The 16,517-nt window shown below is 39.3% G+C and overlaps 1 protein-coding gene across 2 annotated transcripts; it reads left to right on the top strand.

Moving 5' to 3' along the window:
• The first annotated feature begins 1,840 nt into the window (after positions 1 to 1,840).
• LOC136625880 (small proline-rich protein 2F-like) lies at positions 1,841 to 14,750 on the top strand. 2 transcript variants are annotated; one of them, XM_066600443.1, is made up of 7 exons: positions 1,842 to 2,002; positions 2,772 to 2,816; positions 3,237 to 3,287; positions 4,229 to 4,279; positions 13,498 to 13,542; positions 13,941 to 13,991; positions 14,565 to 14,750. In XM_066600443.1, the coding sequence occupies exons 1-7, from the start codon at positions 1,930 to 1,932 to the stop codon at positions 14,627 to 14,629; spliced, it is 381 nt and encodes a 126-aa protein (XP_066456540.1). In that variant the 5' UTR covers positions 1,842 to 1,929; the 3' UTR covers positions 14,630 to 14,750. The 2 variants fall into 2 exon arrangements, with proteins under 2 accessions (XP_066456541.1, XP_066456540.1); XM_066600444.1 differs by lacking the exon at positions 4,229 to 4,279 and having other exon boundaries at positions 1,841 to 2,002.
• The last annotated feature ends 1,767 nt before the right edge of the window (positions 14,751 to 16,517 follow it).

The raw sequence follows: 16,517 nt of genomic DNA, 5'->3' as shown, positions 1-16,517 counted from the left end.
TTATATATCTTTACATTTTATTGTGTCTAATCATTAGGGTGTTTTAGAACATTGCTCAATAGGGAAGGAATATTACATTTTCAACAATGCAGTCATGAAAACCTGACACACGAAAGGCACCAACCCACCTTTATGTAAGATAAGACATAGTTTTACTCGACCAGGTTCTATAATTACACTAGTAATGATGTTTCAAAACTGGTTTAAAACTAGAGCTACATGATCACTTTGGTCACGACACAGATGATGCAGCCGAAGATTGCAGTGTAGCTTTACAATATCACCACATAATAAAAACCAATCATTCGTCTTGTGGTTCGCAAATTGCTGTGGCCACAACCCCCAGATCACAACACATCCAGTCACTGGTAAAGTAACATATTTAAGCAATCAAGGCTCTCTCTTGTTTACTGTTTTGAAAGTAATAATATTGCTTCTGTCTGCCCCCTGCCATAACAACTATCCCAAATCTTGTACTGAACCTGTGCTCCATGACCCAACTTCTTGCTTTGCTCCTTGTGCTAAAGTAGGCTGCCTGTCCCAACCAGAACGGTCTCACTATGCTGCTGTTCACACCTTCAGGTACCACGCTTAGGCCTTAAGTAGCATTAGCTGCAATAGTACTGGTACCACTTTCTGAGTACCGGCCTGGTGACCCTGCAGAAAATTCCACAACTCGATTGGTGGGGTTTAAGGGTACAGAGAAACATTCTTCCAGTGTCACCTCAGGATTTCGCAAAGGCCAAACCAGTCAATAACTCAATGGATCTACATTCGATGATCCTCACAGAGCCCATATTTTATATTTAGGACACTTGAAACCAGTGGCTGGCTCAAAAATGGGCAACAAATGTCATCTAGAACAAATATTAGGAAATTAATCAAGACATTTCTGAAAGGGAAAACCATTTCCGCAAAGCATCTAGTACATCCATCTACATTGACATCTGTCGATATGGCTACATTTAACTGATGTGATTACTATTTTACATATAGAGGATGTGAGGTTGAATACACCATGCTCAATAGGAATGTTTCCATCTTGATAGATAAATATAACAGATTCTCTTCCTGACTACCGATTGCATAATTTGCAGTTTACTTAATTTGTATTTTTACTTAAATTCATTGTTCAAGAATTTATGTACATATTGCTCATTTCTAACTTCAGTATATTCCAATGCAGATCATGGCCATATCTAGCCATATCTAACTAGATAATGAAAAAAAGGCATGACTAGCATGCTGGAAAGGGACTGTCGGATCAAAATCACTGGTGGAATATTGCTAGGATGTCAGAAATATCCAATGTTTGGAATTATAACAGCTAGGACACCAGTGACTTGTTTTAAAACAAGGAACAATGGCTAGAAAAAGTGTTATGCCAATCTGTCTTCTGCAGGCTCAGAAAGAGATTTCTTAATTCAAATGATGTGCCAGGATGAGAGTTATGGGGAATACGTTTAGCTATAAGAATACATGATATCACCCATTAATAATTATATTTATTGCTTATTTACTTCATCTAAACCATTTGTCAATCTCAGAAAGTGGCGGGAAATGTTGAGCAAGATAACATGATTGTTATTAATTGCTATTTCCTTATGTAATTACATGCTATTTTGACTATTTATGATGATGCCTGGGATTCTTTCTCATAAGGATATTACATTTTTAATGCTAGAGGTATGACAAAAACTCCACCTTGTTTTACAGTAAAAGAGAAATATTCAAATGCAAATATAAAATTACCCAATACACAAGTTCTCAAAATAGCACAGTAGACTAGTAATGATATTTCCTCACTTGTTTATGTCACTCTCAAGCATATAAAAGCCATAAGACTGGAAGAGACTAAACATTCAGCCAGGAAAATCCTTTGTATCCAGTTGTCTCTTACATCTAACTTCTCAGCTCTTCAAGAGAACAATGTCTGGAGTAAAGGGACAACAGAAGAAATGCCCAGAGCCTTGTCCACCACCCCAACAGCACTGCCAGGATCGTAAGTAAATCACCTGTAGTCCTCCTTTACTTTATTACTTCCATAAAGTTACTAATAATTAGGGTGATATAATAACTTATATTTGATGCCTAGACCTGAATTATTCAAGTCTTTATCTATACCAGCTAAATGGAATACTTATATTATAAGAAGTGGTACAATATTACAATTATTTTGTGCATGTTACATTAGGGGAAGGCTTTGTCATTGGTTAATCTAATCAATAATCATTGCTTACAGTTATTAGAATTACAAGAACAAATACAAAAGTAGTGGATATAGCCAAAGCTGACAATTAGATTGGCATTATGATTGTCCATTATAGCTTAGAAAAGTGAGATCTACAATGTCATTGGTCCCTATTAACAACATCAATAAACCATGGAAAAACTACAAAATGCAAAAAATGAACTACACCATTGAAATCACTAACTAATATGAGCTTTTGATGAGACTATCAGATGTAGTTTACCCAATTAGAACCAAAGAGGTCTTAAACGCTAGGGTATTGAAGAAATTGTTTGTCAAATAATGATTCTGATGATGTAGAACAATAATTCTGGGATGTCTACAATGTTTGAGGATTTAATGATGTTACTATAGTTTCTTTTAGAGCAAACAATATTTCAAAAGATGATTTCCAATAGTAAGTCATCTCAGTGTTCACCATTGTTTTCAGGGTGACTTGGGTCTCCTTTGTAACCTGTATAAGCATTATATTCATTATTATCTTTAAAACAAATTAAATATTTTTATTTATTTATTTCAGCTTGCAAGCAAGTGTGTCCTGAGCCAAAATGTCCTCCTCCTCAAGGTAAAACATGGGATGAGTATTTCCCAAAAATTATTAATAAATAATTAAAGAGAATGATTCTTATTGATGAAAATAAGGTTAGTGCTACATGACAACTTTTGACAGTCAGAGATGCCATGTAACCAAAGATCACTGTGTAGCCCTTGTATTGTTCTACTGTCATTGAAGTCAATATTATCTTAGTCAGAGTTGTAGGTTTCAATGACGGCAGCCTACAGGTTGCAGAGTTTCCAACCTGGGTCAATTTTAAGACTTCTATGTCATGGTCACATCACCCTAAGGCTCCTGAACACCAGAACTTCATTCACTTTATTAAGTGTGAGGTTGTACAACTCCTGTTGTAGACAAACGTCCCCATGTAGCTGTAGACTTAAGCTGAAAAATGTGTTCAAATTTGAAAACTTTTGTACTTTTTTTCAGTGTGCAAGCCTGAACCAGTGTGCCCTGAACAGAAGTGTCCTCCTCCTCAAGGTAAAACAAAATAAGTTTAGTACCATGAAAAACAGTTGCAAAAAAATTGTTATTGCTTTTATTAAGGTTAGTTTCAAATAAGTGTATCACAGCCACATTTATATATTCATGAAATGTACCCACAAGGGGAACAGCACCATTGAACTACTGGCCATAAATCTGCCTCACCACAACATGGAAATTCCTACTAGACATCATTGCCGCCAGGCTACAGAACCATATGTGTTAGTACATAAGCACAGTTCAGAAGGGCATTGGAAACTCAGAAGAACCAAACACAAGTTTCTTGTAGCTAGAGCAGTTCACCAAGAATCAAGATCCCAACAGACCAACCTCAGCACAGCCTGCATTGCCTACAGAAAAAGCCTATGCCTATGGATCTGTGAATGCCTGATGCTCTACAAAGTCAACAGAACACTAATGACCTACCTCAAATACTCTATGAGACTGTAGAAGACAATATTGTAAGTCAACTCAAGGCAGTTAGGACAAGTAATCATCAAGTGTGGCATATATGATGAAAAGGAAAGAAACACAGCAACATCCAAGTTCCACCAAAGGGTAAGGCATTTCCTAAAGAGCCAGCTCAATGGCAAGAATGAGATCCCTTCCAACTCTACCATTCTATGATTCTATAATGGAAGTATTCAAACAGAGGCTGGACAGACATCTGTCTGGGATTATTTAGTGAATCTTGCATTGAGCAGGTGTTAGACCGGATGACCCTGGAGGTCCCATCTAACTCTACCATTCAATAATGGAAGTTCCATGCAATCAATATTTATGCCCTGCCAATAGTGAGCTGGCCAGAAAAAGACATGGAGGCTGTCATGTCTGTGAAGTTGTACTATCCCTGTTGCTGCCAAATGTCCCCGTGTGGCCCTAGCCTTAGACTGAAAGATCTGTTCCAATTTTTTAAAATGTTATGTACTTTTTTTTAGTGTGCAACCCAGAACCAGTGTGCCCTGAACAGAAGTGTCCTCCTCCTAAAGGTAAAAAAAATAAATTTAGTACCATGGAAGACAGTAGAAAAAAAAGTTATTTCTTTCTGTAAGGTTGGTTTCACACAAGTATATTACAGCCACATTTATGCATTGGTAATACAGACCACTGTCTGTATTCATAAAGGAAACACAGGAGAACAGCGCCATCCAACAACTGGAGAAAAAACTGCCTCCCCACAATATGCAAATTCCTATCAGGCATGATAGCCGCTAAGCTACAGAACCAGTACATGAGCACAGTTCTTAAAGGCATTGGACACAACACTAGAGGAACTAAACACAAGTTGCTCATAGATAACCCCTTCCCCATGCACTAACATAACAAATTGTCATAAACTCACCTTTGCCCACTCCTCCCCATATCTGTTAACAGCTGCAGTCCCATCCAGTTATTGGAACGTTACAGGGACTGCAGCCAATAACAGAGCTTAGTGATTCAGATGTGTAAAATATATTTTTCAATGGAATTAATTTTCCAATGATTTATATTGGGCTATTCAAATCTGCGGTTTTCACAAAAATACAACTTGTCCTATTTTGGGGCATATTACGCACCACTATAGACTAAGGGTGCATAAAATGCACAGTGACTACTCATGTTTGGTATGTATTTGCTGTGTTCTGTTTATTACATGCCTAAAAAATATGCGTGTAATATGCAGCCAAAACATCCTCTTGTGAGTGAGCCTTTAAAAAGATGCCGCATAGGTAAAGTGACTATTAAACAATTTTGTTTTATATAGAAAATATTGTAGTTAGTTGTGATAATTACTAATCAGGTTTTTCTCTTCAATCTTCAGTGGTACAATGTAAACCAGCTCCACAATGTCAGCAACAACAGGACAAGCAAGGTGTGAAGAAGTAAAGACAGGAAAGCCTCAAGACAAATATAATATGAAGATTCCGAATGGATTATCTTCTACTTAATAGATCCCTCTACATTATATCCCATATGTATGTTATGACAATTATACAATATTAAAGTCTTTCAAAAGCAAAGAATTATGGTTTGCTTTTTCTAGAAAATTTGTGAAGTGTAAAAGTCTCCAAAAATAAGCATCTAGAAAATTAGACTAGAAGTGTAAGCTAAGTAAAATCATTGGAATGTAAATGTTGCCATATCAGTATGGAGTGAACTGTCCCTCCTACCTCAAAATGTAGTCAAAGTAACGTGACTCCGTGGTAAGCAGCATCATATGTATCATCTGAGTTCAAAATTGACTAAGGATGGGTTCACACAGGGCGGATTTGCCATGGCTTTCGCCGCGCGGAATTCAGCCGCGGCAAATCCGCCCGCGGCCGCTAATCTCGGGATTAGCCAGCCATGTGGACGAGATTTCTCAGAAATCTCGTCCACACTGGATGGCTAATCCGCTGCGGTAAGTTCGCTGAAACTGCGGCTGCGGCAGCCGCGGTTTCAAAAGATGCAGCATGTCTATTTACTTTTTTTTTTGTTTATTTTCGTCGCGGCCGCGCTCTCCTCTATGGAGCGCCGGCCACAACGGAAAAGCGAGCGGCTGGGCCGCTTGAAAGCCGCCGCAGCTTTTTCTGCGGCGGTTATCCCGGCGGAAATCTCGCGGTTTTTGCTGCGGCCAAACCGCGAGATTTCTGATGGGAATCCGCCCTGTGTGAACCCAGCCTAAGGCTTCCTTCACATGGTTTATTTTGAAAGCAGCATTTTAAACTTAATGCATATTTCACTGACTTTTTGGGTGGCTATTTTTTCATATTTTTCTGCATTATTTCTATTTTTTATCCACCTTTAGAGTAGTCTGTGAGAAAATAGCTAGAAAAAAAGTCAAACTCAGAGTTTGGCCTATTTTTTTAAGTCAATGGCATTTTTTGCCAAAGTAAGGAAGAAAATTCACAAAAATTGTGTATACTGTGTACAATAAATTTCTGTTAACCAATATCTAGCTGCAGTAGTTTTTGCCACATAAATGCAGCCAGTAATGTAAATAATATATTGACAACAGGGTGTTTCCAATTGGGGTGTATCTTTACACACTCGAATAATGTCCAATCAGTGCTGCTAGTATCAGCGTGTAGGAAAACAACCCCTTGACAAGGGGACTGATGTCAGCCACTTGTCAATTTACTTACTAAGATAGACAGGACATCTGACAAGTCCTTGAGACTAAGGGTACACTTACACTATTTCTAGGATGTCTTAAGAAAAAGATGACCATGCTGGGATTCTCAATAGTACTTCAGCACAAGACAGCTGTCAATGATCAAGTAGATAAAGTACAAAAGTAGATGCAATTTAAAATTGTTCTTAAATTTAAGTTAATAGTGAATAAAAAAGTCATTATAAAATTGCTTGCTCTGTGTGAGTTATGAGAAAAGACCACATGCCTTGGGTCTGAAACGCAAATAAGTCTTGCCCATTCTTCTTCCTGGATGTCTGATTTAAAGATGCGAACAATAGAAAACTGTTTTTCTAAGAAGCCGCTGCTAGATGTTTCTGTAACTGGAATTCCACTGATGTGCCAACAGGACAGTTATGGAGAGTTTTTATGATATAGTTATCACTCATTAGTAATGCTTTCTTCTACTTATTTATAGTAACAGACTACAGTGATAACTAAACCATTTGTCAATACCAGAAAGACCTGGGTAGGAAATGTTTTGTGAGACAACAACATATTTGGCATTAATTTGTAGTTGCTTCTATGATTCTATGTTATTGTTTTCTTTATGGAGATGCTTGGGATATTTGCTCATAATCAGAGGCGTAACTTGAAGCTCCCGGGCCCTGATGCAAAACTCGTAACAGGGCCACCAACTATAATGCTTTACTTATAGTACCGGGTTCCTTATATGGAGAATAGATACCTTATGGGCCCCCTGAGGCTCCCGGTCCTGGGTGCAACCGCATCCCCTGCATCCTCTATAGTTACGCCCCTGCTCATAATTATTTTACATTCTCAACACTGCAGGTTTGATGGACAGAAACACAAGAGACCTCGCCCTGCTTTTTAGGAAAAGAAGAATAATTAAATGCAAATATAACATTACCCAATACCAGGGTCTCTGAGTAAGCGATTAGAACAGGATGCTAATAGTATTTCCCAACTGGTTAATGTCACTTTCAAGCATATAAATACCAAAGCGCTGCCAAAGTAAAAGCATTCAAGCAGGACAATGTTTTGTTTCCAGTTATCTATTAGATCTGATAGAACAGCTTTCCAGAAGAACAATGTCTGGAGTGAAGGGACATCAGAAGAAATGCCCAGAGCCTTGTCCACCTCCCCAACAGCACTGCAAGGATCACAAGTGCCTTACTTTTAGTCATTATTTATTAGCAACCTTATGAAAGTTATAAAAAGTAATGTGGAGAGAGATGAATGTCAGAATGATAGGTGACATAATAGCTTTATATGTGAAGGCTATACCTGAAGTTTCATGTTTGTGTCAATTCTGCTTAAAAGAATACGCATAACAATAAAAAATGGCACAATATTCTAGCTCCTGAGTACATCCTAAATACAAATTGTTATTTTCAGGGAAAACTGTAGCAACACTTAATCATACCAATCATGTTTGGTCAAAGTAATATTTCCCAAACTCCAGTCCTCACAATTCCCCATCAGGTCAGGTTTTCAGGATCTCTATAGCATTACACAGGTGGTTTAGTTATGACCGATGCCTCAGACACCACAAGTGGTCTCTCCTGTTGGGGGGTTCTGTAGACTGGAGTTTGGGTTAAAGCTGCATGATGCATCATAGAGTGAGAAAAAAGTAGTGGAAATAACGAGAGACACCAATTGGATTTTGTGGTTGTCAAACAAAGCTTACAAAATTACATCCACAATTTGATTAGCTCCTATGGAAAATACTACTAAATAGAGATGAGCAAGCATACTCGTCCGAGCTTGATGCTCGTTCGAGTATTAGGGTGCTTGAGATGCTCGTTACTCGAGACGAGCACCACGCAGTACTCGTCTCAATTAAACGAGCACTGACCATTGAATTCAATGGAGCCGGCAATACAGCCGGCTCCATTGAAAGCAATGGGCTGCCGGCGATCTCACGATGAATTTTCGGGAAGGGCTTAAAAATATAAGCCCTTCCCTGAAAATTATCCAAAACTGTGTAAAAATAAAAAAATATATATACTCACCTTGTCCCGGCAGACGGAGTTCAGCCGCGGCCGGCCGGCAGTTCGCCTGAACTGTTGTGAGTAGTATTCAGCAGACGGGGATTTAAAATCCCCGCCTGCTGAATGAGCTGCCACTGATTGGTCACAGCCTCACCAATCAGAGGCAGCTCTCACTCACGCATTCATGAATTCATGAATGGGTGAGTGAGTGCTGCCTCTGATTGGCTCAGCGCAGGGACCAATCAGGAGCAGCTCTCAGCTGAATGACAGCTGAAGATTATTATTATTATTACATAGCAACCAATCACAGTGCAGCTTTCATGTTACCTCAGCAGTATAAGAAATAACAACCAATCACAGCGCAGCTTTCATGTTACCTCAGCAGTATAATATATAGCAACCAATCACAGCACAGCTTTCATGTTACCTCAGCAGTATAAGAAATAACAACCAATCACAGCGCAGCTTTCATGTTACCTCAGCAGTATAAGGAATAGCAACCAATCACAGTGAAGCTTTCATGTTACCTCAGCACTATAGAAAATAGCAACGAATCACAGCACAGGTTTCATTTTACCTCAGCAATATAAGAAATAGCAACCAATCACATCGCAGCATTCATGTTACCTCAGCAGTATAAGGAATAGCAACCAATCACAGCGTAGCTTTCATTTTACCTCAGCAGTATAAGAAATAGCAACCAATCACAGTACAACTTTCATGTTACCTCAGCAGTATACGAAATAGCAACCAATCACATCGCAGCTTTCATTTTACCTCAGCAGTATAAGAAATAGCAACCAATCACAGTACAACTTTCATGTTACCTCAGCAGTATAAGAAATAGCAACCAATCACATCGCAGCATTCATGTTACCTCAGCAGTATAAGGAATAGCAACCAATCACAGTGAAGCTTTCATGTTACCTCAGCGCTATAGGAAATAGCAACGAATTACAGCACAGGTTTCATTTTACCTCAGCATTATAAGAAATAGCAACCAATCACATCGTAGCATTCATGTTACCTCAGCAGTATAAGGAATAGCAACCAATCACAGCGTAGCTTTCATTTTACCTCAGTGGAATAAGAAAGAGCAACCAATCACAGCACAGCTTTTATGTTCCCTCAGCAATATAATATATAACAACCAATCACAGGGCAGCTTTCATGCTACCTCAGCAGTTTAGAAAGTAACAACCAATCACAGCGCAGCTTTCATGTGACCTGAGCAGTGTAAGAAATAGCAACCAAGCAAAGCACAGTATTCATAAGACCTCATTGGTATAAGAAGTAGCAACTAGAGATGAGCGAGTATACTCGCTAAAGGCAATTGCTCGAGCGAGCATTGCATTTAGCGAGTACCTGCCCGCTCGAGACTAAAGGTTCGGGTGCCGGCGCGGGGAGCAGTGAGTAGCGGCAGTCAGCAGGAGGCAGCGGGGGGGGGGGGGGGGAGAGGGAGAGAGAGATCTTTAGTCTCGAGCGGGCAGGTACTCGCTAAAGGCAATGCTCGCTCGAGCAATTGCCTTTAGCGAGTATACTCGCTCATCTCTAGTAGCTACCAATCACAGCACAGCTTTCACGTTACCTCACCAGTATAAAAAAATAGCAACCAATCACAGCATAACTTTCCTGTCACCTCAGCAGTATAAGGAATAGCAACCAATCACAGCGCAGCTTTCACGTTACCTCAGCAGTATAAAAAAATAGCAACCAATCACAGCTCAGCTTTCATTGTACCTTAGCCGTATAAGAAATAACAACCAATCACAACGCAGCTTTCATGTCACCTCAGCAGTATAAGGAATAGCAACCAATCACAGCACAGCTTTCATGTTACCTCTGCACTATAGGAAATAGCAACGAATCCCAGCTTTCATTATACCTCAGCAGTGTAAGAAATAGCAACCAATCCCATTGCAGCTTTCATGTTACCTCAGAAGTATAAGGAATAGCAACCAATCACAGCACAGCTTTCATGTTACCTCAGCAGTATGATATATGACAACCAATCACAGCGCAGCTTTCATGTTACCTCAGCAGTATAAGAAATAGCAACCAATCACAGTGCAGCTTTCATGTGACCTGAGCAGTATAAGAAATGGCAACCAATCACAGCGCAGCTTTCATGTTACCTTAGCAGTATAAGAAAAATAGCAACCAATCACAGCGCAGCTTTCATTTTACCTCAGCATTCCCAATATCCAGCAATTGTCTTGCGAAACGTTCGGCGGACGCATCATTTTGTAGTTGAACACGCATCCCGTTGCTCGTAATGCCTTTTGCTTTCGTGCTTGAGATGAAAAGCGAACGATCTACGTTTGGGGGGCATAACTGTCGACGACGCTCGCACATGTGCCACCTATCGTAGGATAGTTGTACTATGCCAGTAATCTTCGGAGGAGTGTACTCAACAACTTCCCAAAGTTTCATGGCTATTGGATGAATGGTGTAGTAATGCATAAAGGACAGACAGACAGACAGACAGACATTTATATATATATAGATAGATGAACAGTCAGTGAACACTTAATTCATTAGTAAACTATGCACACTTGCATCAGGGTAGGGCTCTTAGCTATATTTTAGGCAAAAAGCGACCTGGCCACATGGCAACTGTTACCTGGGAATAGACCCTAAAGAACTGCTCCACATGAGAAAGCTCACGCTAATCAGATTTACAGCTTAGCGCCTCTTTCACACGAGCTTATATCGGCTCCCATTTTCACAGCCGGACGATTTACGCTACGATCTGATACGTTGGATTCCAATGCATCAAATCACATGGCCGTATTTCCGCAGCGTTGAAAGTGCCCAGCTGGGCCAATATAGCGCTGAGTGCTTTCACGCTGGCCCGCAAGTTAGTCCTGGAGCTATCCTTCGGGCCGGAATATGTGCGGCTGCTGCATGGGCTCCTGCGGGAGCCAATGACAGTGGCCTGAGAATGGAGGGAATTTAACAGCGTGACTGCTAAACTCCCTCCCTATTCTCTCCTCCTTTCTCCTCCCCTCTGGCTATTTGCAATGGGAAGGGGTGGGATGGGGCATCGCTAAACTGTAGTCATCTATGTAGATTATCTCCACTCACAATCTAATTTCCCTATGACAGGCACATGCAGAGGTTAGTTTTCATAGGAAGCCAATTAACCTTTTGGTATATCGTTTGAGTGTGAATAGACATCAGATTACTTTTGCACAAACATGGAGAGCATACAAACTCCATGCACATGTTGTCTTTGTCTTCCTGGCTGTATCACACATTGGCCACAAATGTCATCAAGAAGAAATAGTAGGAAATTTATCAAGACATCTCTGCAAAGGAAAGCCATTTCTGTAGAGTATCCAGTACATCCATCTACATTGACATTTGTCAATATGGCTACATTTAAATGATATGATTACTATTTTACATATAGAGGAGGGGAGGTTGAATACACCATGCTCAATAGAAATGTTTCCATCTTGATAGATAACTATAACAGATTGTCTTCCTGACTACCGATTGCATAATTTGCAGTTAACTTGATATGTATATTTGCTTAAATTCATTATTCAAGAATTTATGTTCAGATTGCTGATCAGGAACATTTCTAGCTTCCGTTTATTCCAGTGCAGATAATGGCCATATCTAACTACATAATGTAAAAAAGGCAGGGCTAACATGCTGAAAAGGGGCTGTCTAATAAAAAATGGGTGGAATATCACTTGGATATGTTAAAAATATCCAATGTGTGGAGGTATAACAACTAGGACACAATTCACTTGTTAGAAAACTAGGAAGAATGGCTATAAAAAAGCGTCACATCAATTCTCCTTCTGCAGGCTCAGAGATAAATTCCTAGATTCATCTGATGTGCCAGGAGGACAGTTGTGGAGAATGAGTTTTGCTATAAGGATATATGATGTCACCCATTAGTAATGTTATGTATTGCAACCTCATCTAAACCAATTGTCAATCTTGCAAAGGACTGGAAAATGTTAGCAAGATAACATGACTGTTATTTATTGATATTTCCCTATGTAATTACATGCTATTCTGACTATTGATGATGATGCTTGGGATTCTTTCTCACAGTTATATTACATTTTTACTGCTAGAGGTATGACAAACAGAAATGCAGAAGACTCCACCTTGTTTGTCAGAAAAAGAAAAATATTCAAATGCAAATAAAAAATTACCCAATACAAAAGGTCTCAAAATAGCAGAGTAGACTAGTCACGAAGATTCCTCACTTGTTTATGTCACTCTCAAGCATATAAAAGCCATAAGACTGGAAGAGACTAAACATTCAGCCAGGAAAATCCTTTGTATCCAGTTGTCTCTTACATCTAACTTATCAGCTCTTCAAGAGAACAATGTCTGGAGTGAAGGGACAACAGAAGAAATGCCCAGAGCCTTGTCCACCACCCAAACAGCCCTGCCAGGATCGTAAGTAAATCACCTGTAGTCCTCCTTTATTTTATTACTTCCGAAAGGTTACTAAAAATTACATTTTGTGAATGTGTTGACCGAAGAATATCATATTCGGTACATCCTTATAGGTGATATAATAATTTAATATGTGATGCCTAGACCTGAAGTCTTCATGTCTATCTGTCCTGCTGAAAATAATACTTATGTTATAAGAAATGGTACAATATTATGGTGATTGGGTTTGTGAATGTTATGTTGGGGGAAGACTTTAGCATTGGTTAATCATCTCAATCATCATTGCTTAGGCCTCAGTCACAAGGGCGCTGATCCGTCCATGGTTCTGTACGATAAGACAGCTGCCCTGCAGGTGCGGACGACTCTCCGCACCGCCCGGAAGATAGAACACATGGCCGGCAATGGAGGCGGTCATGCAGAGAGTCGTCCGCACACGGTGCGGCCGTCTTATCCTGCAGAAACACGGGCGGATTGGCGTCTGTGTGACTGAGCGCTTAGAGTTATTAGAATTACAAGAACAAATAAAAAGTAGTGGATAAAACCAAAGCCAACAATAAGATTGTTACTATAATTGTCCATCATACCTTAGAAAATTGAGATCTATAATGTGATTAGTCCCTATTTATTATTATCATTAAAACAGACTAAATCATTTATTATTTATTTATTTCAGCTTGCAAGCAAGTGTGTCCTGAGCCAAAATGTCCTCCCCCTCAAGGTAAAACATGGGATGAGTAATTCCCATAGATAATTAAAGAGAATGATTATTTTTAATGAAAGTAATGCCAGTGACAGTGAAAGATACCACGTAAACAAAGATCACTATGTAGCCTTTGCGTTGTTGCACTGTCATTGAAGTCAATAGAATCCTGGTCAGAGTTGTAGGGTTCAATGATCGCAACCTATAGGCCAAAGAATATCCAACCTGGGTGGATATTTTATGACTCCTGTGTCAGCGTTGTGTCACCCTGAGGCTCCTGAGCACCAGAACGCCAATCACTTCATTCACAGTATGAGGTCATATGACCCCTGTTGCGACCAAATCTCCCTGTGTCGCCCTAGTCTTAACCTGCGGTAGCTATTCAAATTTTGTAAACTTTTATGTATTTTTTTCAGTGTGCAAGGCAGAACCAGTGTGCCCTGAGCAGAAGTGTCCTCCTCCTCAAGGTAAAAAATAAGTTAAGCACCATGGAAACCAGCGGTTTATGGGATGTCACAAGAACTGCAGCCAATAACAGAGCTTAGCGAGTCAGATGTATAAAATATATTTTTCATTGGCAGAAAGTTTTGAAATGGTTTTGCCAAGCGTGAATACACTCTTAGGGTTCGCTCACATGGGCCTGTGTTGTCGGCATATTACATGCATACTTTTTACATGCATGACACACAGTGCTTACAGCCCATTAATTTATATTGGGCGATTCAGATCTAGCTTTTTCACAAGAAAAGCATGTCCTATTTTGGGGCATATTATGTGCAATTATAGACTATTTGTACATAAATTACATAAATTAGTGGATAGTCATTTTACGTGCGTATATGCTGTGTACTGTGTATTATGCATGTAATAAGTATGTACGAAACACACAGTCAAAATACCCTCTTGTGAGTGAGCTTTTAAGAAGATGCCAAATAGATAAAGTTACTGTTAAACAATCTTAATCCCTCTATAGGTTTATATAGAAAATATTGCAACAATTTGTGATAATCACTAATAAAGTTTTTCTCTTCGCTCTTCAGTGGTACAATGTAAACCAGTTCCACAATGTCAGCAACAACAGGACAAGCAAGGTGTGAAGAAGTAAAGACATGAATGCCTCAAGACAAATATAATATGAAGACTCTTCCTGAATGGATTATCTTCTGTATTATATTCCACTCATATGCTATGACAATTCTACAATATTAAACTCTTTCAAAAACAAAGTATTGTGGCTTACTTATTCTAGGAAAGTTATGTAAAGTATAAAATTCTGCAGGATGAACATCTAGAAAGTAATAATAATAATCTTTACTTGTATAGCGCCAACTTATTCCGTGGCATTTTCAAAGCTTTGGGGAACACAGAACAGAACGACAATTACATGTGGTATACAATTATTTGGAAAGAGATGGGGTGGGGGTGACACAGGAGATACAGGGGCAGGAGATGAGGCAAGGGGGAACACAAACAGTATGAAAGATTACATGTGGTATTTAGTTATTAAGAAACAGAATGGGGACATGGGTGATAAGGAGGTACAAGAGTAGAAAATGTGGGGAGCCACAGGGAGGGGCAGAATATGTATATGATAGCGAAAAGGATGTGAAAAAAACTGGTATGGAGGCGCAACACTCTAAGCTACTAGAAGATGAAGATCAAGGTCCAATATGTGATGGTGAAAGCACTTCTTTTTTATTTTTTCACAAATTAAAAACCCGCAATAGAATACGCGTTTCGTCAGTTCAGCTGGATAGGACAACAGGATGCCTGGGGGTGACACAATTCCAAAGGTGTTTTGAATGTGTCGGAAGTCCAACAGGCAAAGTAGAAAGTGTGGGGAGCCATAGGGAGGGGCAGAGGGCATGTTGTTGGGGGTGGGGGGATTGGATCAGGAGTTTTGGTATGCCTTCCTGAAGAGGTACATTTTAAAGGCACCTCTGAAGTTCCATGCATTGGTGATTGTCTGGATGTTTTGGGGTAGTGCGTTCTAGAGGACTGGGGGCAGAATGCTCAGTACACAGGTTCATGAATTTGTTAAGAAGTTAGGTTTTCAAAATGTGGTCACTTGTGTGGGGCATTCTATCATTTTGCCAGATTGATGGCTTTACAAGTTAGCAATGGGGCCTTGAATCAGGGCAACAGTTGTGTCCTAAAAGCCAAAGGGTGTTCCCACCATTGCAGGCCTAGCCATGTGTTCACTAAGCAGATTTCAGCTACAATAGGTATGTTTCTGAACACAGGACAAAGAGGGGTATCCATTTTGAGGTGCAAGTCTTTATGTGCCCTGTATAAAAAAAAGCTGTTTAAAATAACGCAATTGCCAGATAAATGAAAATCATGTTTTTTTCCTTTTGTTTTGCTTAGATTTATTAAAAACTATAGTGTCAAAATACACAATACATATATGGAAGAATTCATTAAGGGGTCTAGTTTTCAAAGTAGTGTCATTTGTGGGGGTTCTTTATTTTTTTGGCAGCTCAAGGGTTCTACAAGTGTGCTATGGGGCCTGAAATACCTTCAAGCAAAAGTTATGTTCTGAAAGCTACCGGCAGCTCCTTTATTTTTGGGCCCTGCTGCACATAGATACATAATATTATGGCCACGATTGGTATGTTTCTGATCACAGGACAAAAAGGGCTATCCATTTTGGGGTGCAAATCCTCATTTTCATGTGCACTATATTAAAAAAAAAACTGTCTTTAAAATGACATATTTCCAAAAATATGACATTTTATTTTTTTTCTCCTCTAAATTGCATTAACTGCTGAAAAAAATTGTGGAGTCAAAATACTGAGGAGACCTCTCAATAAACATTAAAGGGCGTATTTTTTTAAATGGGGTCATTTTGTGAGGATATGTATCATTCTGACATTATTTGGGCTTTGCAATCTTGGCTTTAAGTAGGAAAACAAAATGTTCCTCAAATTTTTAATAAGTAATGGTAAATTTGTACGTCTCTAAAATGGTTTAAAAACAATAAAGTTTTTTTT

Source organism: Eleutherodactylus coqui, chromosome 4, assembly GCF_035609145.1.
Source record: "Eleutherodactylus coqui strain aEleCoq1 chromosome 4, aEleCoq1.hap1, whole genome shotgun sequence".
Classification (NCBI taxonomy): domain Eukaryota; kingdom Metazoa; phylum Chordata; class Amphibia; order Anura; family Eleutherodactylidae; genus Eleutherodactylus; species Eleutherodactylus coqui.
This window is presented reverse-complemented; position numbering and strand designations above follow the sequence as displayed.

Coding starts and splice junctions, on each gene's coding strand:
- LOC136625880 (XM_066600443.1), top strand. CDS start 1,930: ATGTCTGGAGTAAAGGGACAACAGAAGAAATGCCCAGAGCCTTGTCCA. Junction 3,288..4,228: donor GAAGTGTCCTCCTCCTCAAG/GTAAAACAAAAT, acceptor ACTTTTTTTTAG/TGTGCAACCCAGAACCAGTG. Junction 4,280..13,497: donor GAAGTGTCCTCCTCCTAAAG/GTAAAAAAAATA, acceptor TATTTATTTCAG/CTTGCAAGCAAGTGTGTCCT.